The sequence below is a fragment of the Geotrypetes seraphini genome, chromosome 1 (genome assembly GCF_902459505.1).
Source record: "Geotrypetes seraphini chromosome 1, aGeoSer1.1, whole genome shotgun sequence".
Lineage (NCBI taxonomy): Eukaryota > Metazoa > Chordata > Amphibia > Gymnophiona > Dermophiidae > Geotrypetes > Geotrypetes seraphini.
Genome location: NC_047084.1, coordinates 521,766,130 through 521,791,766, shown reverse-complemented (window position 1 = coordinate 521,791,766; position 25,637 = coordinate 521,766,130). Strand labels below are relative to the sequence as shown.

Sequence of the window (25,637 nt, the reverse complement as noted above, 5' to 3'; positions counted from 1 at the left end):
TTGGGGGGGGGGATGTTGGTTAGCAGTGGGAGAGATAGGTATTTCTTCCTCTGTGGGGGGTGGGGAGGGTGTTGTATGTGGTAATGAGGGTTTGTCTCTCCCGCTGCCAGGGGCGGTGTTTGCAGTGGGCATAGCTTCCTCTGCGGGGGTGGAGAAGGGTGTTGTATGTGCTGGGCATCTCTTCCGCTGCTCGGGAGTGTTGAATACGTCGGGAGAGAGTGGAGAAACACTTTTAACAGTGCTGGCACTATACTGGCACCCCCGGATCAGTCACTGATTTTTGTCGCCAAAAGCAGGCACCGCTCTTGGAGAATGGCTTAGCAATGTTCAAGAATCCACCAGAGTACTTGTTTCAGTATTCAAGAATCCATTTGCATGGCAGTGTTGAGAGACTCCTAAAAAGCTTGCAAAAGACCTTGGTAAGCTGTTTTGATGATCTGCCGCTAAAATACATGCTCGCTAAATTGGCTAGAACTGTTTAGTGAGCACATTAAATGTTTTGAGAATCTGGGCTTCATTTGAGAGTTTTGCAGGGTCTGAGGCAGCAGCTCTACCACTGGGCTACTCCTCATCTCACTAGGTTATTTTTCCTTTTTGTTTATTCATACTTAAACCTAAACATCTTGGGGGGAAGGGGGGTTAATTATCTTCCTGGTTTTTATGAGTCATGAGTATTGCAAAGCAAGATTGCATGGAAAATGCAGTGGATTAAAAAAAGCGGGCAATAGTTGCTCCAGTCAGTTCTTGTGTAGAATGTTTCCCTATTGAACAGATTTTTGTTTTCTCTTTGCAGCTATGCAAAAAAAGAATCTGACTTGAATGGCATCCAGGCTAGGCTTCGAGACATTGAAATATCTCTCAATTCCAAAGATGCTGCTCTGGCCACGGCCCTCAGTGAGGCGAAGACCCTGGAAGGAGACCTGGAAGATCTGCGAGATCAGTTTGGGCAGGTGCGCCTGAGAGTGGCTTTCACACCAGCTTTTAGCTACATACTAACTTTGTTCAGTAGGGGCACACTTGGGGCAGTCAATTCCACTGTAAAATCTCCAGGAAAGTTTTGAGATGTATTATAGAATTTTTACACATGCTATTACTTTCAATTTGTTGTCTCTAAATACTGTTTAAAAAAAAAAAAAAAGTTCCTGCCAGTTGCATGTTACATCTCTTTCAGAAACAATCAGTATTGCTCTGATGAAGCATTACCGTATTTTCACGTAGATAACGCGCACCCGTGTAAAACGCGCACACGGGTATAGCGCGCGGGAAACCAAAATATATGTAAAAAAATTTTTGTATACCGCGCACACCCGTATACCGCACATACTGCCCGACTCTCCTTTCGCCCGCCCCAACTCTCCTCTGGAGACCCCGACTCTCCTTTCGCCCGCCCCGACTCTCCTCTCCCCCTTGAAGTCCTGTCCCCACCCTGAAAGCCTGATGGGCCCATGTGCCTCAGGCTCCGCCCCCGGGAGGGACCTAAGGCTCCCGGGCCTATTCTGATTGGCCCAGGTGTCTTAGGTCCCACCAGTAGGCAGAGCTTTGGGACGGATGGGCCAATCCGGCCTTATTCCGTCGTCGGCTGCCTGCCGGACAGGCAGGTTTGGCTCCCGTCTGTCCGGCCAACTACACAAAGGTACGGGGAAGGTGGGTGGGGGGTCATGGGGGTCGCCCAGGGGGGTCGCGGGTCAGCTGGGGGGGCGGTCGGAGGTTCTTGGGGGGGGGGCGGTCATTGGGGGGAGGGGGGTTTGCGTCGAGGGCAGGAGGGCCTGGGATCCCTCCTGCCCGTAATGTAGTGCGGGGTGGGGGTAGGGGTTCGCTGTGGCCAGGAGGGTTTGGGCTCCCTCCTGGCCCGAACAACTAGCGGGGGGGGGGGTCGCCCCGATATTGTTGGGGAGTCGGCGGGGCAAGAGGGCTTGGGCTCCCTTTTGCCCCAATCGTGTCGGGGAGTCGGGGGGGGGGGGGCAAGAGGGCTTGACGTCAGAGAAAGGGCGGGACCGCCAAGAGGAAGCACCAGGACACCGGTAGGAGCTTCTACATGATGGGGGGGTCGGGAGGCTGTGGGGGTGCGAGCGGTCCTTCAGGGTGGGGGTGCGGGTGTGGGTGGGAGTGCAGGCGAACGGTCCTTCGGGGTGCGGGTGCGTGCGAGCTGTCCTTCGGGGTGGGGGTGCGAGCGGTCCTGCGGGGGGGTGAATCGGACGTCGGGGGGGGGGGAACTATGTAAAAAAAATTTTGTATAACGCGCTCACGCGTATAATGCGCAAGGTTATGCACGGTTTGTAAAAACCATGTATAACGCGCGCGTTATATGCATGAAAATACGGTAGCTGCTTAATCATTGTAGTCTCTCAATGTAGTTTAAACAACTTAGGGATTCTACTGCATTGCATAAGGCTTTTATATAGTGAAAGATTATAGAGGAGGTTTTTTTATGCCAGTGATTATATTAACCCCTACAAAGCCTCCTATTTATCTACAATTTTAACATATTGTTGGGTTGGAGGAGGGGATATGAGGCTTTTACCTACCTCATGATAATTTTCACAATATTAAGCCATTTGGTTAATGCTTGCTAATCCCTATTTTGTTTCTATGTAGACTCTTGGGAAACTATTTGTGGATCACTTCTTAGCATTTACATGGTGTGTGTGTGTTTACTGTGCTGCAAACATTTTGAGAGTGTGGTTGTTTTTGATTTTCTAATTTTGTCTCATATAGGCTTGTGTGTGTTGGACTAATATTTAGCCAACAAGATTGATTAGGCACACAAATAGTGATGTCACTGGGATGGAATAGCTCTCCTACAGCTCACAACTGAATGTAAAGTTCTGATTATGCCTGTCTCTTCTGCGCATATCTTTCTCCTCAGTTTTGTTTTCCACTCTCGTGAATAGACACAAAACAAAGCTGTCCCAATTTGTCAAGAAGTTAACCTCTGTTTTCTGAAATGTTTTTCTTTCATTTTAATTGTGATTCATTTAGTTTGGTTCCTGCAAAATGTCTTTACCAAAGTCAGTTTCTTGTGCAGAGGAGTAGGGATGAAAGATCCAGAACTTCGATACTCTAAATCAGTGTATCACAAACTGCATGAGAGGCTGGCTGACTGCTTACAGGATGTGCCTCTCGCGGCAAGAGGCATGTCCTAGAGGCTGTCAGCTTGCGCCGAGGACTCTCCTCGCCGGCACCTGTCCTCTTCTCCCCCAACGGCAAAGGGACATGTTCAGGGTCCAGCTGGAGGGCCTCCACGCATGCATGGACATCGACATAATGACATCACACATGCGCGTGATGTCATCGCATCGGCATCTGCACACTTCTGGGTGCCTTCCGGCCACGGCACCAGGTTTAGTGTGCCCTGGTGCCGAAAGGTTTGCAAGACACTGCTCTACATGGTTAATCTGCCTATGTTCTGATCACAACTAAGATGACTTCACTTATTGTGGCTGTACAGTATATCTTCATAAGCCCAGAAACACTTCCTTAACTGACTGAAACAATTATAAAGCAGAAAAGAGGTTGCTAGTAGACTGATTTAGCTGCCAGTGCATTCCAGCAAATTCTCTTTGCTTAAAATCCAGTCCAGCTCCCTCTGCAGTGACTTCAAAAGTTTCTAACTGCAAAGGAGCAGCTTCAGATTTCAGCTAAAAGAACCTAAACATTAGGTGTAAAGAAATGGGCAAGCTGGGGATTCAAGACCAAAAGTAGTGTAAATATGTTTAAACCTTATGATTATCATCGAGACCATATGATGTATGGGGCAGAACTTATTTAGGTTTTATTTAAACCTGGTGCTTGTCATCTATGAGTTTTCTGCCAAGGGCCATGAAAATTACCCACGTTTAATCGAGGCCCATACTGAGGTGTCTCATTTATTATTTATTCGTTATTTATTTTACTATCACTATTGCTTTATTTGCACTTAAAAACATAACAATTGCCGCTGTTGGGTCAGACCAGTGGTCCATCGTGCCCAGCAGTCTGCTCACGCGGCGGCCCTTGGTCAAAGACCAGCGCCCTAACTGAGACTAGTCCTACCTGCATATGTTCTGGTTCAGCAGGAACTTGTCTAACTTTGTCTTGAATCCTCTGAGAGTTCCATACAGGGCTCTACCAATCTTTTTGTGTTTGATTGGATTACATTTTTGGTAGTTTTTCTAGAGTTTTTTGATTGCCTTTTGATTAAAAAAAAAACCATGTACAGGTAGAAGAATGTTTTGCCCTTCACTTGCCACTGCAAAGTGTGTCATCACTTGATAGCAGAGAGAGACATTCTCTGCCAATGGCAAATCCTTATGCATATTTTTAGAGGTTTGGGATGGTAATAGCAAGAGTTATAGAGTAAGACTGCAGTACCTTACTAGTGCCCATAAAGCAGGAATTAAAATTAATGCAAGGGGTACAGGGGACTTAAAATGGTGGTAGGAAGAACAAGGTCTAAATTAATAGAGAAGGCAGTATATTCTTTTTAAGAGTATAAAATAATTTTTTTTAATGTTTTGGACTTCAGAAATTTTACCAGTTTGTAAATTTGTTTTCCTTTGGTTTAAAGGAAATACAGAGAGGTTCTAAAGAAGAAGGTTCATCCATTAATCTTTGCATTGTATAATGCAGTTAATATAAATTGCACATGTTTCTAATAGATGGGGATGGGATTTGATAGACTGCCTTTCTGTGCTTACAATCTATATATAAAACTGTTTTATATATAGGTCCTTATTGTGTACCTGGGGTAATGGAGGGTTAAGTGTCTTACATAGGGTCACAAACTGCAACAGAAATTGATCCCGCTTCTCAGATCACTGCACTAACTTCTGTTGTTTATTAGGAATTTGTTATACTGCATTTTCCTGTTTAGCAGGTCAAAGCAGTTTACATAATACATTTTCTAGTGTAATAGGTATGTCAATCTGGACAAGTGGGTAATTTCCCCGTAGCCGCAAGCCTTGCAGAAGGAATCCACTCCAGATTTTTTTTTTTCTGTATCCCTTGTACTTCACAGAGAGCTCTACTGCCACCTACAGTTTTTTCCTTCTGCACACGAGCCTGGAGGAGTGTTTCTGTTCTACTTTGCCTTTTTCTTTCGTTTACTTGTTTTTATTTTTTGGGGCTATTTTCATCAGTTTTTGGTGCTAAGAGCTTCCTGGTTCGAGGGTTCAGTTCTGCCTGCGTGGAGAAGAAGCAGACTGTAGTCTGCAGCTGACAAGCCAATCCCTTGTCATAGACAATGGAATGCTTTATTGTTTGGGGCAGCCCAAAAGCTCCGCCCCAGACCCTGCCCCTATAATAATAATAGTACTAATTGTAATACCATTTTTTTTCAATCAGTTTTCATATATACACACACAATATAATCTTATTAACACATAATGGTTAACCACAAAATTAAACTACATAAAGCACACAGTATGCTTCTTAACACTCATTCCTACCAGAACACCTGGCATTGGTCACACATGCAGAACACAGATAACCCCTATGTAAATACAAGACCACAAATTAAAAGTACTAATATAACCAAATGAAACCCTAAGATGCCAGACTCAACATGTAGTACAACACCAGAATTTCTTCCTGAAGAGTGCAAAATACAGTATAGACAGCAGATATAAATTCTCAAAACTGACACATTTCAATCACTAAATTGAAAATAAAATCATATTTCCTAGGTTTGGTGATTTTTATTTTTCTGATCATCTTTTCCTAGTCTCTGGTTGCACTTCCTTCTCTGTGCTGTTAACTGTGTTTCCAGGGCTACCTTATCCATTTGCTGTTTTTTTTCTCCTTCACTTTCTGCCCTACATCTATCTTTCAAACAGATTGGGGATTTTAAATTACTGTCCACTTGAGGGGGTAATACTTTCAAAATAGAACAAAACACAAAAGACCCCCCCCCCCTCCCTCTCATCAATACTGGGCAAGTTTCTCAAATAATATCATCACATAACATTTAAAGGCAATGTTTTAAACACATAGTTGTTATATATTTATAATGAATTTTGTTTCTTAACTATGAGCACAATTTTCATAGCACGTTTTTGTTCTTCTTAGGCACTGCAAATAAAATCAATATAAAAAGCTTATCCTTCCAGCTTCCTGATGTAGCGTAGCGAAACACAGACTGTGTTGGAGCTGTGAACTGACCTTTTCAGATAAGTGGTCTACTGTTAAACAGCTTTTGTAGAGCCATAACATTTGCCACTCCAGTAGAAGCAAGAATCCTTGCTCCATGCAATGTGTTATGATTAAAATTCAATCACCTTTCCAGCTACATTGTACCACTGCTGTGGCGCCTTGCTGAAGAGCTTATGATCACATTTAAATATTTAAAAGCCTTTAAATGTTATATGATGATATTATTTGAGAAACTTGCCCAATATTGATGAGAGGGTGTCTTTTGTGTTTTGTTCTACATCTATCTTTGGCAATAATTTTTAATATTCAACTTTCTTCCATTTTTCTGCTTTCTTCTCAAAATCCATTTACATTTCCATGTCTTCTCCTCTCTTTCTTTTCCCCTATTCCCATCGATTCATAAGATGCATTTCTTCTATCTCTTCCGTGACACACCATTCCTGTGCACCATCTTTACCCTCTCTCTCCCCTTCATCTCTGTGTACCATCACCTCCCTCTCTCTCCCATGGTCTAACATTTGCCTTTCCCCTCTTATTATCTGGCATCTCTCTCTCCTACTCTCCCCCTTCCATGGTCTGGCATTTCTCTCTACTTCTCTTCCTCCTTTCCCGCATTATGGCATCTATCTCCTCCTTCCTGTAGTCTGGCATCTCCCTCTCTCCCCTCCTTTCCTTCCATTCCTTGGTCTGGCATCTCCCCCTTCCCTCAAGTGTGGTGCCAGCAACTGCTATGCTTGGTAGAAGGGAGCTCTGGCCATCTTTGGAGGAGACCCTCAGCTGGTGGTGCTTGGGAATCCCCACCAGCTACAGCAAGGGTCAGCAAGTACTTCAACACTGGAAAAATAAAATCAGAAATGCATTTCCTTTTCTGTTGAACTCAATATAAAGATATCTGCTATATACATTTTCCAAAGCTAAAGTATTTGTCAATAAATTTATTTTTATGCCTTTGTTGTATGGAGATTTATTTTTTCATCAAGTCGGTTCCAGTTTCTCTTTTCTGTTTTCCTGTTTTCTGCATTTCTTCTTCTCTCTCCTCTACCCCCATGTGCAACATGTCTCTTTCTCACTGTTCACCATCTTGCTTTCATTCCCTCCCTTGCTGCAAAGGGAGTGGGAAAGAAGAAAGATAAAAGGGATTCAGGGCATGTCTCCCCCATCCCCTCTACTGCCAAATCCAACTTTTCTCCCTCCTCTCATCTCCTGGCTTCTAATCTGTACAGCATCTCTTGTCCCTCCCAACCAGCCCCATGCCCAGCATTTCGTCTTCTATCAACCCTCTCCAACACCATGCTGCATCTCTTCCTCCCTTCCCTCCATCACCATGTTCAACATTTATCCCTCTTGCATCCTTTTCCATCTGTCCCACCCTTCCTCTCCACCACTATCATGTCCAACAATTCTACCTCTCTCTCTTTCCCTCCCACTCCACACACCTATGTCCAACAATTTTGCCTTTTTCTTCCCTCCCTAACTGGCAGTATCGCCCACCACCCCACCCATGTAGCATCTCTCTTTCCCTCCCTACCTAACCTCCCAGCCTGTGCTGCATCTCTCTTTCCCCTGCACCTACTTAGTGGAATCCTGTGGCACAGCCTCTCTCTCGAGCTCCTGACCCCCACCTACCTACCTCCTTGGCTGCCATAATTTTAAATCTTTGGGCAGCTGGCAGTGGCAATGAGATGAGCCTACTGCCATTGGCCTGCCCTCGAACCCTTCATTCTACAGTGTTCCACATTCATGAAAACAGGAAGTTGCTGCAGAATGAAGACTTCTGGGTCAGGCCGCCGATGGCAGCAGGCTCCATCTCATTGTCACTGCTGGCTGCCCGAAGATTTAAAATTATGGTAGTTAGGGAGGAGGTAGATGACCTCAGACCAACAAATTTGGGGAGACCATGGCCCCTGTGCACTCCCCCCCTCCCCCCCCCGGTTCCATCACCTATGTGTATGCTACCTGTTATCCAGCCTGTGGAAGCATTTTTGGAGCTCAGGGCCATCCCTGTGTAGCTTGCTCACTTATTGCTTGCAGGAGTTCAAGTGCAGGCTGTCAGGTATCTGTAGGAGGCTCAGTGGTATCTCACAGGGTGCTGGGTGTCTCACCTTACCCTTTGGTTTTATGTGTTGCTGTCTGAGTGGGTGGAGACTCAGTCGTATGCCAGTCTGGCTGGCAGCCCAAAGATTCAGCGCTGGAAGGACGTTTTCTCCAAGGCAGTGATCTGTTCTCCTTGATCTACCTACCTTTACAGCTGAGGCAGACTGCAGCACATTGCCAGCACAGGTCACAGTGAGAAAGGCTGTTACAGCCTATGAGGAGAATCTGATTTTTAAAGGTTTCTGCATGTTCCCCCATCTCTAAAATCCTAAAATTGCTGGTTTAAATTTTGGTTTGACTGTTTTTGAAGCGTTTTATGGTGCCAAAATGCTGGTGGTGGCCATCTTGGATTTTTCCCATTTTTTAATTTTTCCCCAAAAGTTTTCCAAAAGCTTCACATCTACTTCAATTTGCCTTAAAACTGGCAGGAATCGAGTCCTCAGGCTCTTTTGTCCCTAATTCATGCCAGGATTGCTTAGGTTGCTCTGGAGACTTAGTGCTGCCTAGTACGGCTTTTTCCCCTGAATTTATTAATTCGATGTAGAAAGCATTTTAAGAGAGCTGTCATAAGGAGAAATCTGATAGTGCTTTGGACGTCGCACAAGGGGGCACAAGGCTTTCTGGGTGCATCTAATTTGCCAAGTGAATCTAGCCAGTTGGCAAGAACTATGGCTCAGCTGTACGCTAAGGCAGTGTTTCTCAACCTTTTCAAGCCAAGTACCCCTAAGCCTAACAAATACCAACTGAGTACTTCCTGCCAAACTCCGTCCCTGACTCCACCCCCATAATAATAAAACTAATTGTATTGCAATTTCTTCCATCCATTTTTCATATGCACACAATATAATCTTATTAATATATAGTGGTAACTACAAATTTTTTTTAAAAAAAACACAAAGCACACTGTACGCAGAGAAAATGTTAATTATCATTTATATTTAGGGTTTTTTCAAAGAGGTCAAGGCAGATGACTAAAATATGCAATGTCACCTCAGTAACAACTATAGAAAAATAGACAAATATAGTGCAAAATAAAGTCAAACCTCGGTTTGCAAGTAATGCGGTTTGCGAGTGTTTTGCAAGACGAGCAAAACAACTCCAGCAAATGTTAACTCACAAAACGAGCATTGACTCACTATATGAGCGTGTTCCAAAGTAAAACATCCCGCATCCCCCCTCTCCATACCTTGTAAAGCAAGCACAGCCTAGGGCAGAGCTGCCCACTGCGTGCAACTGCTGATTTTCTTTCTTCTCGTACAAACTGCAGACAGGTTTTCCTTTACAGGGGTGTCCAGCCCGTGGGCCACATGCAGCCCGTGAGGTATTTTGGGCAGCCCGCTTGAGGGTGATGCGGTGTTTTCCTTTGCCACCCCCGGGTGTTTACCTTCTTGCCGGCTCCCTCCTCTGTCTTGCTGCAGTGTTCGCTCAAAGCCGCGGGCAGCGGCTCCTGCGGCTGACCCGGAAGTGTTCTCTCTGACATCGCAACGTCAGAGAGAAGGCTTCCAAATCAGCCGCGGGAGGCATGTAGGAGCTGCTGCCCGTGGCTTTGAGCGAACACTGCCGCAAGAAGGAGGAGGGAGCCGGCAAGAAGGAACACCTCTGGCACAGAACGAACGAAAAAAAAGTTAAAGCTGCAACGCTGAGTAGCAAGTTAGTGGGTTGGTTCGGCTGTGGATAGAACAAACTTCTCTTGAATTCAGCTGAATTCTCCATTGGGCCAGCATCTCTCCCCTCGGAACAGTTTTTCTTCCTCCTCCTCTTCCCTGTAGATCTGGCACTGCTCCCTCAGCTTTCTCACTCCCCTGCAGTTTTGTCATGTTTATGTCGGTCGCTGGCAGCAATAGCAACAAATCATCCCAGTCTCCATGATATCCTATGGGGAACTTTGCTTTGATATACAAGCACTTTAGATTACGACCATGCTTCTGGAATGAATTATTCTCGTAAACCAAGGTACCACTGTATAGACAGCAGATATAAATTCTCAAAACTGATACATTTTGGTCACTAAATTGAAAATAAAATCATTTTTCTACCTTTGTTGTCTGGTGACAAAAACTTCAAGCCCTTCTTTAGATACGTGAAAGGGAAAAAACCTGCAAAAGAGGCAGTCGGACCCTTGGACGACCAGGGAAGAAAAGGGTACATCAAGGAAGATAAACAAATCGCAGACAAACTAAATTCCTTCTTTGCGTCCGTCTTTACGAAGGAGCAGTGGCGTACCTAGGGTATGTGGCACCCGGGGCCCATCATTTTTTGAAAACCCCTCCCCCCCCCCATGTAAAATTTTTTTTTTTTTTTTTGCAATAACCATGAAATGGAATAAATGGTCAGAATAGAAACAGGCAGTGAAAATTTTCTTTTATTGAACCTCATATATGTAACCATTATTCCAAACATAACATAACATAAATTATGTCTAAATTGTCATGACATTAGAAGTACATATGGAGTAGTTGCAGGTGATGCTTGGGACAGTTCTGATTGTGTTAGTTCGGTTTTATGTGTTTTTTGAATAGAAGGGTTTTTATTTCTTTTTGAAGGTTTTGCAGTCTGTGGTTGATATCAATTGGTTGTAGAGTTGGGGGTCGAGTGTTGCAGCTCGAATGGCTAGGAGGTTGTCGAACAGTTTTTTTCTTTTGACGTTTTTGGTTGGAGGGTGTGTGAATGGTGCACAAGTTCTCCTATGTCTGTTTGAAGTGGATTGAATTATTTAGCTGAAGAAATTAGTTACCCCCCATTCCACACACATTAATTCTCTTCCATTTTTGTTCCCATTATAAAAAACACTGATAAGTTCCCAGAAAAAAAATACATTAAAATAAGAAGTGAAAACAAAGGCCCCTACAGATGAGAACATAACATAAGAATAGCCTAACTGGGTCAGACCAATGGTCCATCATGCCCAGTAGCCCATTCTCATGGTAGCCAATCCAGGACACTAATACCTGGTCAAAACCCAAAGAGTAGCAACATTCCATGCTACCGATCCAGGGCAAGCAGACACTTTCCCTATGTCTTAATAACAGATTATGGACTTTTCCTCCAGGAATTTGTCCAAATCTTTCTTAAAACCAGCTACACTATCTGCTTTTACCATAACTTCTGGCCACTTCATTTTTAAGTTTAGATCTTTCCTTTCAAACAGAGACCTTGCTAGATGTCAAATACAACACAAGGTAACTTCACATGGACTTAGCTGTGCAGGAAATGTGAATCTCCTCATACACCCACCATATAGTGCAAAAATGTGCAAAGGTCTGTTTTTTTCTTTCGATCACTACATAGCCTAATGCCACACAAGCAGCGCTGTTACAAACATATTCTGTAGGTCAATGCTAAGGATAACAAAGTTTCCTTCCTTGGACCAGAAGGAGATAAACCACTGGAAGAGATCCCAAAACAACACCCAAAGACCCACTCAGTGTGTGAATCAGTTGAGTGGAGTGGACTAACTGGGGGGTGGAAATGGGCCCGGAGTTTGCTCAGCAGAATTTCCCAGACCACCTCTTCCTCTCAACACATTGACACGCTGCCACCATCACCACTAGGAACACCTCACTGGGTAGGCCAGCTATGCTATAAACTTTATAAAACACATTATTATATTTTCTTATAAAGCACATATTTTAACTGACCTCTCTGACATCCTCAGCCTTTCCATTCACAAAAATAGAAGGAAGAAAAGTTCCCATTTCCTGCTGTCTCATGTCCCCGGCCTATACAATATTTTTTTTCTGCAGACCCTTCAAAAGTCTGACCAAATCCTCGTTTCACTTGCATTATAAAGTACTGAGGATGCCATCTCTCCCCAATCCCAGGTCCTAAAGTCTAAGACAGTAGCGCAAACTAATGCTGCCAGATACAGGAAAAAAAAATTTTGATTCGATTCAGCCCTATTGAATTGGTTTTTCAATTCGATTTTCCTGCCCAGTTGGGTGATTTTTTTCAAAACTCCTGGTGGGTTTTATAGCTTTTTCACCCCCTTTGGCTTCTCCTAACCACACTGGCGCTGTGGTGTAAATAAAATAAAGAAACAAAAAGGACTTTTCCTCTTTCTGTTAAATCCTAGCTCACGTTTGCAGTCCAACACCAGCTCTGGCAGGATACACATTTCAAATCTGACATGTTATAATCACAAAACAGAAAATAAAATTAATTTTTCTACCTTTTGTTGTCTGGTTATATTTCAAATCTTGTTGGTCCAAGGCTCTGGTTTTCTTCTGATAACTTGCTTGCCAGGGTCTCCTTCTTTCTGCATGCTAACCATCCATCTGCCAACTCTGTCCTCCCTTTCCATTTCCCTTCCCTTCCCAGGAAGTCTGGTATCTTTCCTTTTTTTCATCTCCCTCCACAGATCCACCTTTTCTTAAATACCCTTTCATCCGGCATCTCTCCCTTCTTCCCCACCATCCCAGAGTCCACCATCTCTCCGTTTCTTTTCCTAATTACCCTCCTATCCAGTATCTCTATCCCTCCTCCACACCATCCCTTGTGTCCAATTTCTCTCCCTTTCTGTTCCTTCCCTCCCTAAATCCCATGGTCCATCATCTCTCTCCCTCTCCTCTATTTTCAGACCCATTATTTCTTCCCCCCCCCCAAAGTTTGGCATATGCATGTCTCTTTGAACACCCCCTTCCCTCCGTGTACTTCTAAATCATGGTCCCCCCCCAAAGGCCTGTCCCCCCTTAAAGGTCTGCCTGTCCCACCTTGAAGGCCTGCACCCCCCTTGAAGGCCTGTCCCTTCCCCTTGTAGGCCTGTCCCCCCCTTGAAGGCCTGCCTGCCTGTCCCCCCCTTGAAGGTCTGCACCCCCCGAAGGCCTGCACCCCCCCGAAGGCCTGTCCCCCACTTGAAGGCCTGTCCCACCCCCTTGTAGCTTCTCCCCCCCCCCTTGTAGGCCTGTCCCCCCTTGAAGGCCTGCCTTTCCCCCCTTGAAGGCCTGCACCCCCTTGAAGGCCTGCACCACCCCCCTCGAAGGCCTGCACTCCCTTGAAGGTCTGCACCCCCCCCGAAGGCCTGTCCCCCACTTGAAGGCTTGTACCACCCCCTTGTAGCTTCTCCCCCCCTTGTAGGCCTGTCCCCCCCTTTAAGGCCTGCCTGCCTGCCTTTCCCCCCCTTGAAGGCCTGCCTCCCCCTTGAAGGCCTGCACCCCCCTTGAAGGCCTGCACCCCCCCTTGAAGGCCTGTCCCCCCCCCTTGTAGGCCTGTCCCCCCCCTTGTAGGCCTGTCCCCCCCCCTTGTAGGCCTGTCCCCCCCTTGAAGGCCTGCCTGCCTTTCCCCCCTTGAAGGCCTGCACCCCCTTGAAGGTCTGCACCCCCCCAAAGGCCTACACCCCCCCCCGAAGGCCTGCACCCCCCTGAAGGCCTGCCTGCCCCCCTTGAAGGCCTGCACCCCTTGTAGGTCTGCACCCCCCCCCGAAGGCCTGTCCCCCCTTGAAGGCCTGCCTGCCTGCCTGTCACCCCCCTCCCCCTTGAAAGCCTGCTTGCCTGCCCGCCCGCCCCACCCTGAAGGCCTGATGCCCCGACCCACCCCGAAGGACCGCTCGCCCCCCTGGCCTCCCCGCACAACCTATGAAGCAGCCGCAGCAGGATCGCGAAGTCAGCGTCAGCGATCCCTGCGCTGCTTCCTGCGCCACGGTCCCGCCCCTCCTCTGACGTCAGAGGAGGGGCGGGATCGCGGCGCAGGAAGCAGCGCAGTGATGCTGACGCTGACTTCGCGATCCTGCTGCGGGCTGCTTCACAGGTGGTGCAGGAAGGTCAGTGGGGCGAGCGGTCCTTCGGGGGTGGCGGGGGACTGAACGGCAAGGCCGGGAACACCCCCTTAGGGCTGGTACCCGGGGCGGCCCGCACCCCCCCCCCCCCCCCCTAGGTACGCCACTGCGAAGGAGGACACCTCAACAATACCTGAAGCGGAGAAAGTGTTTGCAGGAGAAATAGAAGACAGTCTCACCACAGTTGAAGTGGATTTAGACCAGATATACTATCAGATCGACAAACTTAAAAGTGACAAATCCCCTGGACCGGATGGAATTCACCCGAGAGTCTTAAAGGAATTGAAGGTTGAAATCGGAGAGTTATTGCAAAAACTTGCAATCCTGACAATCAGAACTGGACAGATACCGGACGACTGGAGGATAGCGAACGTCACCCCAATTTTCAAAAAAGGATCGAGAGGGGAACCGGGCAACTATAGACCTGTGAGTCTTACGTCTGTCCCCGGCAAGATGGTTGAAGCACTGATCAAGGATAGCATGGTCCGGCACTTGGACGCACACAACTTGATGAAACCCAGTCAACATGGATTCAGGAAAGGGAAATCATGTTTGACGAATTTACTCCAATTTTTTGAGACCGTGAACGAGCAAATTGATAGTGGGAAGCCGGTGGACATAATATACTTGGACTTCCAGAAAGCGTTCGACAAAGTTCCACACGAAAGACTTCTCAGGAAACTACAAAGCCATGGCATAGAGGGGGATATACAAAGATGGATAGGCAAATGGCTGGAAAACCGAAAGCAGAGAGTGGGCATAAATGGGAAGTTCTCCGACTGGGAGAAAGTGACTAGTGGTGTACCCCAGGGCTCGGTACTTGGGCCGATCCTTTTTAATATTTATATCAATGACCTGGAGGAAGGAACATCCAGTGAGATCATCAAGTTTGCAGATGATACAAAACTATGCCGGGCGATCAGATCGCAGGAGGATAGAGAGAAACTCCAGAGCGACTTGTGTCGGTTAGAAACATGGGCGGAGAAATGGCAGATGAAGTTCAATGTGGAGAAATGCAAGGTAATGCATTTAGGCAATAAGAATAAGGAATACGAGTATACAATGTCAGGTGTACTGATAGATAGGACCCTGAAGCCGTCGGCACAATGCGCGGCAGCGGCAAAGAAGGCAAATAGAATGTTGGGCATGATAAAGAAAGGAATCTCGAGTAGATCGGAGAAAGTTATAATGCCGCTTTATAGGGCAATGGTCAGACCCCACTTGGAATACTGCGTCCAACATTGGTCTCCCTACCTAAAGAAGGATATAAAACTGCTGGAGAGGGTGCAGAGACGAGCAACAAAACTGGTGAAGGGTATGGAGAAACTGGAATACGAGGATAGACTTATAACACTAGGATTGTTCTCCCTTGAGAAAAGGAGACTGCGTGGGGATATGATCGAGACCTTCAAAATACTGAAAGGAATCGACAAAATAGAGTAGAGAAGATTATTTACATTGTCCAATTTGACACGGACTAGAGGACATGTAATGAAGCTAAGGGGGGACAGGTTCAGGACTAATGCCAGGAAGTTCTGCTTCACTCAGAGAGTGGTTGACACCTGGAATGCCCTCCCAGATGAGATTATTGCGGAATCGACCGTCCTAGGCTTTAAGAGCAAACTAGATGCATATCTCCTTAAGAGAGGCATATAAGGATATGGTGGACTATAAATTACGACAGGTGTACACCTGGCAGGGCCTCCGCGTGTGCGGATCGCCGGACTTGATGGACCGAAGGTCTGATCCGGAGATGGCATTTCTTATGTTCTTATGTTCTTTCTTTCTTTCTTTTTCCCATCCTGTCCCCGCGAGTTCTTTTCCTGGCCCTGCCACATTCTTTCAAGTTCCATCCTCATCTACACAAGTCTCAAACACTTTAAAATCATAAGTGTTTGAGGCTTGTGCAGTTAAGGCAGAGCTTATGGGAATGGGACAGGGATAGCGACAGAACTCGTGGGGATGGAGAAATTGAGTCCCTGTGTCATTCTCTAATATAAACATCGTTTTCACATTTGAGGTAGTTGAGATGGGAGCTGCTGCACAATTGACAGTTTTTAATAACAGAGTAAACAGTCTTGAGCTTGGTATTTGCCCACTTATTTGTTTGGTGAAGGAAGAAAAATGTCCTACCACTTGACTTGTCTTTATTTTTCCCCTTTAGCTATGGAACTGAGGAGACTGCTGCATATGTGAAGGGTTGCATATGTTTAAAACTTTATACTTCCGTCTGGGCAATGTGCAGTGACATGTGCCTGATCAATACGGCCTAGGGAAAACGCTCCATAGCTGTAAAATTTAATTTCCCATCTATCTAGGCATTCTCAAAGCTGCCTTCTCCAAATGTGGTCTGTTGCTAAATGCTTTTAAAACATTTCCTTGACATGTTTGTGCTATAGGCATCTGACATCCCACAAATGATTTGGAAAGAAGCCAGTGATGAAGTTAGATGTGGCAATGAAGTGTTGACATTGGAAATATTACTCAAAACTGATTTTTTTTGCTTTGCTTTTTTGGTAAGAGCAGGGAGGGTAGAGGACCTTGAAGCAGGAGAGCTGTGGATGGAAGGCTACACTGATGAGATTCAGGATTGCTCTTCTGTGGACCTCCTATAGGTTTTCAGGAACAGCCTTCTACCATCTGATTAATAGTGCCTTCTTAGTTTTCTACCTAAATTTTAATGGAAAACTAGGGCGTGACTATCATTTGCTGTGCTGCACTCTACCCTGCATACATGTACCTGTCCCAGTGAAGAGCAATGTTTTTTCATTGCATTCCTATTCTTGACCAGTAGTGGTACCTCGGAATCTGAACCCCAGAACTCGAACGACTTGGAATCCAAACTTTTTTTTGTAGTAAATTTTGTCTTGAGCGGCCAAAGGTGGTTTTGGTTCTAGGCCCCTTCAGCTGTTCATGAACAGTTCCTCTTGATCGCTGGGATGAGGGAAGTTATTCCTTTTTGATACCCCTGAGCAGTGTGGTCTGACCAGGACTGGATTTTGTATGGCTCAATTACTTTCTCTGCATCAGTTATTTCAGTATGACTACTATGGGATTATTCATTATCCCAGGACAAGCAGGCAGCATATTCTTAACGCATGGGTGACGTCACCGACGGAGCCCTCGGTACGGACCTTTTTAACTAGAAGTTTCTAGTTGGCCGCACCGCGCGTGCGCGAGTGCCTTCCCGCCCGACGGAGGAGTGCGTGGTCCCCAGTTTCTTCGTTTCCGCGGAGCGAAGAAGACGCGTGTGTTTTTCAACGACCGTTGAACTCACTTTTTTGCCTTCCCGCTCGCGAATTTTTTCTTATTTTCTCTGTATTCACCTTCGGGTTTTTTTTCTTTTAGTTTGCAAAAAAAAAAAAAAAAAAACTTTGATTTTTTCTATCTTTTTTCGTTTTGCCCCGGCGGGGCCTGTTGCCATTATCCAGGCCTCGGGATTCGATTTTGCGGAGGCTGTTTTCCCCTTCATGCCCCCGCAGGTCGGTTTCAAGAAGTGCCAGCGGTGTGCACGCCCGATCTCCCTCACTGACCCACACAATTGGTGTTTACAGTGTTTGGGGCCAGAGCATCGGGCGGACTCCTGCACCCGCTGTGCCACTCTTAAAAAGCGGACGCTTAAAAACCGAAAAATCCAACAAGATCTGTTGTTCGGCACCGGGTCGACCATGGAATCCTCGACTTCGACAGCGGTACCACAGAAATCGGCACCGTCGGCTTCGACGACGCCCGACCCCACATCGGCGCCGCTGGCGCAAGGTAAGCCGGCTAAGAAGCCTACCCCTTCCCTCGAGCGCCCACCAGCCACAGTGGCGACACCGACCCTGCCGGCCTCGAGCCGAGCCCGAAAGCGCTCCGTCCCGATTTCGGTGAGTGCCTCATCATCGGCCTCCTCATCGCCGGGACGTAGAGCGGCACCTAAGGAACCGAAGAAAAAGAAAGCGGTTCCGGTGCCTCCCCTGGATGACCGAATTGCGGCCATCCTCCAGGGTCAACTGCAAGACCAGCTGAAACGTCAGCTCGAGCAACTGTTGCCTACTATCCTGGCACCGCTTCTTCCGGTACCAGACCGGCCCGAGCCCCGTACCGAGCCACCGGTGTCCACCCCATCGGTACCTCTTAATACCTCCATGCCGATTCTCTCGGCCCAACATGCCACTGCGGATCCTCCTCGGGACCGAGCGGAGCACCATTCTTCCCGGGACCGGGACCGACGCCGGTCCTCCTCCCCCGGTACCGTTTCGGTACGCTCTGGGAAATCTTTGTCCAAGACTCACCATACCGACCCTTCCACCCCGGTGTCGCGTCATGCACACCCGGAGGTCCGGGACCCAGACTTGTGGGAAGAGTCTCCCCCCGGTACCGAGGAAGATCTCTCCTCCTCTGATGAGGATCCCTCAGCTCCTGATGCCACCTCCAGGCCTGAGCAATCCTCCTTCTCAAAGTTTCTCAGGGAGATGTCTGCCGCCCTATCCCTCCCTCTGGAATCAGATTCCAAGAAATCCCAAGCCTTTCTAGAGGCTCTGGATTTTGAGCAACCTCCCAAGGAGTTTCTTAAACTACCCGTGCATGACATCCTACGGGAGACTTTCTATAAAAATTGGGAAAACCCCCTTACAGTGCCTGGGGCCCCACGCAAGTTAGATAACCTTTATAGGGTTATCCCTATTCCAGGATTCGATAAGTCACAACTTCCCCATGAGTCCCTCCTGGTTGAATCCACCTTAAAGAAGACTCAGGGCTCCAGTGTCTATGCCTCCACCCCCCCTGGCAGAGAGGGTAAAACCATGGACAAGTTTGGCAAGAGGCTCTATCAGAATGCCATGTTGGCCAACAGGGCGAACAACTATTCCTTCCATTTTTCATTCTACATGAAACACTTGGTCCAGCAGTTGTCAGCCCTCCAGAAGTATCTCCCAGAGAGGAAGATCCCACTTTTTCAGCAACAAATCTCTGGTCTCCTCCAATTGAGAAAATTTCTGGTCCGCTCGATATATGATTCCTTCGAGCTTACCTCCCGTGCCTCTGCCATGGCTGTAGCCATGCGCCGCCTGGCCTGGCTGAGAGTCTCAGACTTGGACATTAATCACCAAGATCGTCTAGCCAACGCCCCTTGTCTTGGGGATGAACTGTTTGGAGAGTCCCTGGATTCCACCACCCAAAAACTCTCTGCGCATGAAACTAGGTGGGACACCCTGATTAAACCAAAAAAGAAGGCTCCGCCTACACGTCCTTACAGGCCTCAAACCTCATACCAGCGCAGATTCTCAGCCAGACCACTCAACCCGCCTTCCCAACAGTCTCGGCGGCCACGGCAGCAACATCACCAGGCGCAGGCACGTTCTCAATCCACTCAACCTAACAAGCCTCTGCCTTCTGCTAAGCCGTCTCAGCCCTTTTGACTCTTCTCTCCAGGGCATAGCCAGTCTTCCACCTTCGCTACCTCTTCCACAACCAATCGGAGGTCGTCTCACCATTTTCTCCAGCCGTTGGGAGGTCATCACATCGGACCAGTGGGTCCTCAACATCATCCACCACGGCTACTCTCTCAACTTCCAGACTCTTCCACCGGACAACCCTCCCGTAGAGTCTGCTTCTCATTCATCTCAAATCCCCCTCCTCCTGAGGGAGGTTCAATCCCTCCTTCTTCTCAATGCCATCGAAGAGGTACCTCCAGAACAAAGGGGTCAGGGATTCTACTCCCGCTACTTCCTGGTACCCAAAAAGACGGGAGACCTCCGTCCCATTCTCGATCTCAGGAACCTCAACAAACACCTCGTCAAGGAGAAGTTCAGAATGCTTTCCCTTGCCACGCTCTACCCTCTTCTCTCTCAACACGACTGGCTATGTTCCCTGGACCTCAAGGAGGCCTACACTCACATCTCCATCAATCAGACTTCTCGCCGCTACCTGCGTTTCCAGGTACACCACCTTCACTATCAGTACAAGGTGCTTCCCTTTGGCCTCGCCTCATCTCCCAGGGTATTCACCAAGTGCCTGATAGTGGTAGCGGCCTTCCTCAGATCTCACAACCTCCAAGTGTTCCCCTACTTGGACGATTGGTTGGTGAAAGCACCGTCGCCTCACCTTGTGCTACAGGCTACTCATCACACCATCTCTCTCCTCCATCTCTTGGGGTTCGAGATCAACTACCCCAAGTCGCATCTGCTTCCCACCCAGCGACTTCAATTCATCGGAGCTGTTCTGGACACCACTCTAATGAGGGCTTTTCTTCCCCCCGATCGTCAGTGGACCCTGCTCCATCTCTGTCGTCAGGTCCTCATGCATCCCACCATTCCTGCCCGACAAATGATGGTCCTCCTGGGCCACATGGCATCGACAGTTCATGTCCTTCCTCTGGCACGCCTCCATCTCCGGACACCTCAATGGACTCTCGCCAACCAATGGTCACAAACGACGGATCTTCTTTCTCATCCCATCTCTGTGACATCATCTCTTCAGCAATCTCTCCAATGGTGGTTGAACTCCTCAAATCTTTCCAGGGGTCTACTCTTTCATCTGCCCCCTCACTCCATGACCATCACCACAGATGCCTCCCCCTATGCGTGGGGAGCCCATCTAGGGGATCTACGCACCCAGGGTCTTTGGACCCCACAAGAGCGTCAGCATCACATCAATTTCCTGGAACTCAGAGCCATGTTCTACGCTCTCAAAGCGTTCCAGCATCTTCTCTGCCCCCAGGTTCTTCTCCTGTGCACAGACAATCAAGTCGCCATGTACTACATAAACAAACAAGGCGGCACCGGATCTCGCCTCCTTTGCCTCGAGGCCCTACGCATCTGGACCTGGGCCACGGCCCGCAATCTTTTCCTCAAGGCGGTCTATATCCAGGGCGAACAGAACTCCCTGGCCGACAATCTCAGCCGCATACTTCAACCTCACGAGTGGACACTGGATCCTCCAACACTCCACTCCATCTTTGCTCGATGGGGCACTCCGCAGGTGGACCTCTTTGCAGCACCTCACAACCATCAGCTGCCCCAATTCTGTTCAAGACTCTTCTCTCCTCATCGTCTGGCACCAGATGCATTCCTGCTCGATTGGAAGGATCGGTTCCTGTATGCCTTCCCTCCACTTCCTCTGATGTTGCGGACCTTGTTCAAGCTCCGCAGGGACAGGGCCACCATGATTCTCATCGCCCCTCGGTGGCCACGACAACACTGGTTCTCCCTCCTGCTCCAACTCAGCTCCAGGGAGCCCATTCCTCTTCCTGTGTTTCCTACTCTACTTACACAGCAGCATCAATCTCTACTACATCCCAATCTGTCTTCGCTCCACCTGACAGCTTGGTTTCTCTCGGGCTGACCTCTCCAGAGAATCTATCTCAGCCTGTCCGTCTCATTTTGGACGCCTCCAGGAAACCGGCCACCCTCCAATGTTACCATCAGAAGTGGACCAGGTTCTCCTCCTGGTGTCTACGGCATCATCAGGATCCCACCTCTTTGGCGGTGGAATCTGTACTGGACTATTTGCTCTCTCTGTCCAATGCTGGTCTCAAATCTACCTCCATCAGAGTCCACCTCAGTGCCATCACTGCATTTCACGAGCCTATCCTCGGAAAACCTCTCACGGCTCATCCTCTGGTTTCCCGGTTCATGAGAGGTCTCTTCAATGTCAAACCGCCTCTGAAGCCTCCTCCTGTCGTCTGGGACCTGAATGTGGTTTTATCAGCTCTCATGAAACCTCCTTTTGAGCCTCTTGCCTCAACTTCGCTCAAATTCCTTACCTGGAAGGTGCTTTTCCTGATTGCCATCACCTCTGCCAGGAGGGTTAGTGAGCTGCATGCACTGGTCGCTGATCCACCTTTCACTGTTTTTCACCATGACAAGGTGGTCCTGCGCACCCATCCTAAATTTCTTCCTAAGGTGGTCTCAGCTTTTCACCTCAACCAGTCCATTGTGTTGCCTGTCTTTTTCCCTAAGCCCCATTCCCATCCTGGGGAACAGGCGCTGCACACGCTGGATTGTAAGCGTGCCCTAGCCTACTATCTTGACCGTACCAGGGCTCACCGCTCCTCTCCTCAGCTTTTTTTGTCTTTCGACCCTAACCGTATGGGTCATCCTGTCTCCAAACGAACGCTTTCCAATTGGCTTGCTGCCTGTATTGCGTTCTGCTATGCTCGGGCCGGTCTGTCACTGGAAGGTGCTGTCACGGCACACAGAGTCCGAGCTATGGCTGCTTCTGTGGCTTTCCTCCGCTCCACGCCCATCGAGGAAATCTGCAAGGCGGCCACTTGGTCCTCAGTTCACACGTTCACTACTCACTACTGTCTGGATGCCTTCTCCAGACGGGATGGACACTTCGGCCAATCTGTGTTACAAAATTTATTTTCCTAATGGCCAACCATCCCTCCTCCCTCTTTGTTAGCTTGGAGGTCACCCATGCGTTAAGAATATGCTGCCTGCTTGTCCTGGGATAAAGCACAGTTACTTACCGTAACAGGTGTTATCCAGGGACAGCAGGCAGATATTCTTACGTCCCACCCACCTCCCCGGGTTGGCTTCTTAGCTGGCTTATCCTAACTGGGGACCACGCACTCCTCCGTCGGGCGGGAAGGCACTCGCGCACGCGCGGTGCGGCCAACTAGAAACTTCTAGTTAAAAAGGTCCGTACCGAGGGCTCCGTCGGTGACGTCACCCATGCGTTAAGAATATCTGCCTGCTGTCCCTGGATAACACCTGTTACGGTAAGTAACTGTGCTTTACAGCGGTTCACCCGCGGCAGTTCCTTTCAGTGTAGGCTCTCGACGAAGATTGTTTACATATTGAATTATTCCGCGGTTTCGGTCGTATCTTTGCTTTGACGTCCTCGGGCGGCGTTTCCATTTGACATCGCCACGTTATCTTCCAGAACTGCCATTTCTCATCCAGCCGTTTCCTGACCTTCTGCACTTCATTCTGCTGGACTCATGACTTCTTCCGATGGCTCTTTCGGCCTTCTCGTGAAGGAGGGAAAATGCTATGTGGTCAGGTCTGGCGGCGTTGAACTTTTCAGGATGCTTGCAACTTTGAGTCCTCCTCAGATTCCTATTTCGTTAGGGTCTCTATGTATCGAGTTTCCCTTTTCAGCATACCTGGTCCACGGGCGTCCTGGTGCCCAAGACGAGGCTGTTGGTCAGTCTGGGGGCTGGATCACTTCTATTGACTTAGTTTCTCACAGTGAACATTTCGGAGGTCACGCTGTGTGCTTATTTCCATTGGGAACTTCAGCTCGCTTTCACTTGAGATTGCTGCTGCAGTTGCCTTTGTTCCAGTGGTTCCATGTATCTCGAGGCTCTAATTGTTGTTTCTAGAAGGCTCCTCGTGCATCACTCAGTATCTTTGGTGACTCAGCGGGATTGCTCCTTTCGAAGGCGTTCCTCGGTCTTTGCTGGTCTGGTTCCATGTCGCCACTCACCCTAGACTGTCAGGTTGGGTGGGCTCAGTGCCTTCATTTCTCAGCGCAAGGAGTCGGTATTCGTTCATTCTTCTGGACTGAAGCACAGTCTGGCTACCGGTTCTGGAGTTTCAGACCGTTGTTCCGGAATGACATTGATGGTCCTTTGGGGCAGTGTACTGATGGTGGTATTCTCCTACAGCCCGGACGGTACGTTACGTCCTCAGTTGGAGAGTTCCGTAATGGTTCTACTTCAAGGGGTGGAATCTAGTCTTCCTCTTATGTCTGCCCCTCTTTTTATGGGACAGGTATTGGATTTAGATTCTTGCTCACCACAAAAATCTGAGCATGGACGACTATTGTATGTTCCCATGTATGGTGCTGTGTACGCCTTCTGTGCTTTAGAAATGATACATTGTAGTTGTATTAAAATCTTCTACATCCTGGGCATTAGGTCCTGTTTGCTCAGGCGTTCCAGCTTTGTTTTCAGGTGAGCTCTCCTAGAACTAGACCTCTTGGCTTCGTCTCGAAATTCCTTGCTTCCTTGTTTATTCGGCATACACTGGGGATGGCAGTCAGAGGGGGTAGCATCATTGCTTCTTCTCGCCTCTGGTTTCTCTTTTTCGTTGTTTTCCCCTGGCTGATGATTGGATGGTTTCCCATCTCGAGCTCTCTTTCATGACACGGTCGTTAGAGAATCTCCAGATTGGCTGCGCCATCCTTGCTGTGCGGATCTGATGAGTCTTTCGACGGCCAACCTGTTGAGATTCCTGGTATCTCCGGATGTTTTCACCTAGGGTCCAATCAAAATGGATATTCGTCCTACTTTGGTATTATGACGGGGCTTTTGAATAGTCATGGCTGACGTGTAAGGGTTATGCGAAGCTGGTTATTTCGTCTCCTCTCCATGCGATACAGTCGACTTCACCTGTGGCTTATGATTCCGTTTAGAGGTTTTTCCTTTCTTGGATACTTCTCAACATTGGCACCTTTCCAGAGTTCTAGGATTTATATTCTTTCTTTTTTGGCACAAGCGTATTGCCAAGAGCTTAGCGTTCACTGCCCTTCAGCTTCAAGTGACAATCTTAGCTTGTTACAAGGGCTGGATATCTCGCTCTTCGCTCACTTCTCAGCTTCTGGTAGCTCAGTTCCTAAACGGAGTATAGTATATTCGTACGCCTATAGGGGAGTCCTGTCCGGAGGGTACTTCTTCACAGTTTACAGAAGGCTCTGTTTCCAACTTGTCCTTTGAGACTATAAAAGACTGGGACTTTGAGCATGGTGTTTCTTGTGGCTTTGGCTTCAACTCGGGCAGTTTTCTGGGTTGCAGGCCTTGTACGGCGGGGATTCTTATTTCTGATTTACTCATTCTGGGGTGTCAGTTCGGACATTGCCTCTATTTCTTCTAGGTGGTGTCATCCTGTCTGTTATGCCGCTCTCTCTTTTCCTTCCTGCTTCCTTGGAGGTGGAATGGGGAGGCGAGCTTTTCTTAACCTCTTTGTATTCTTCCAAGGACGCGTCCCACGTATGGCAGCGTCCAACGCCTCCATCGATCGATGGGTCCAGGAGGACATTCTTTACGCTTGCTTGATGGTAGGGAAGTGGTTGGCGGAAGGACTTCTTGTACCTTCAGCCAGAGCAATGGTGGCTACGTGGACTCAGCCCAGCGGTTTTGTCCTTGGAGGGGTTTTGTCGCGTGGCTACTTGGTCTTCTGAAAGCGCTTTCTCTTAGCATTCCCGGTTGGATGTGGGGGCGCATGCGGAGGATGCGTTGGGTGCTTCGGTTGTTGCGGAGGCAGCGTTTGCTTCCCACCCAGATTGAGGATTGCTTTGCTACATACCATTGGTCTCTGGATTCATCTGCTGCTGTTGCTAAGGAAGGAAAAATTATGTTCTTACCTGTTAATTTTCTTTCCTTTAGACGCAGCAGATGAATCTAGAGCCCCACCCTTTCCGGATATTGTCTGTGAGGTTTTTCTTTTGCAACTTTCGCAGTCGGTTATTATTATTGGTTGTATTATGTATTATTACCTTTTTAATTTTGTTATGGGGAAGAAGTTTTTTACATGCTATGCCTAGTGATGGCTCCAAATGCTTGGGCAAGGAGCAATACTATCTCCGCCTGCTGGTAAATGTATGCTATCCCATTGGTCTCTGGATTCATCTGTTGTGTCTAAAGGAAAGAAAATTAACAGGTAGAACATAATTTTTCCATATATATATATATATATATAAAACCTGGGGTAAT

The 25,637-nt window shown here is 47.9% G+C and overlaps 1 protein-coding gene across 2 annotated transcripts in view; it reads left to right on the top strand.

The window, feature by feature from the left end:
• Window positions 1-25,637, top strand: part of LMNB1 (lamin B1) — a 107,890-nt gene that overhangs the window by 40,163 nt on the left and 42,090 nt on the right. For both annotated transcript variants that reach the window (XM_033928984.1, XM_033928985.1), the window contains exon 2: window positions 794-950. In XM_033928984.1, the coding sequence (XP_033784875.1) occupies window positions 794-950 (157 nt within the window). The remainder of the gene's footprint in view (window positions 1-793; window positions 951-25,637) is intronic.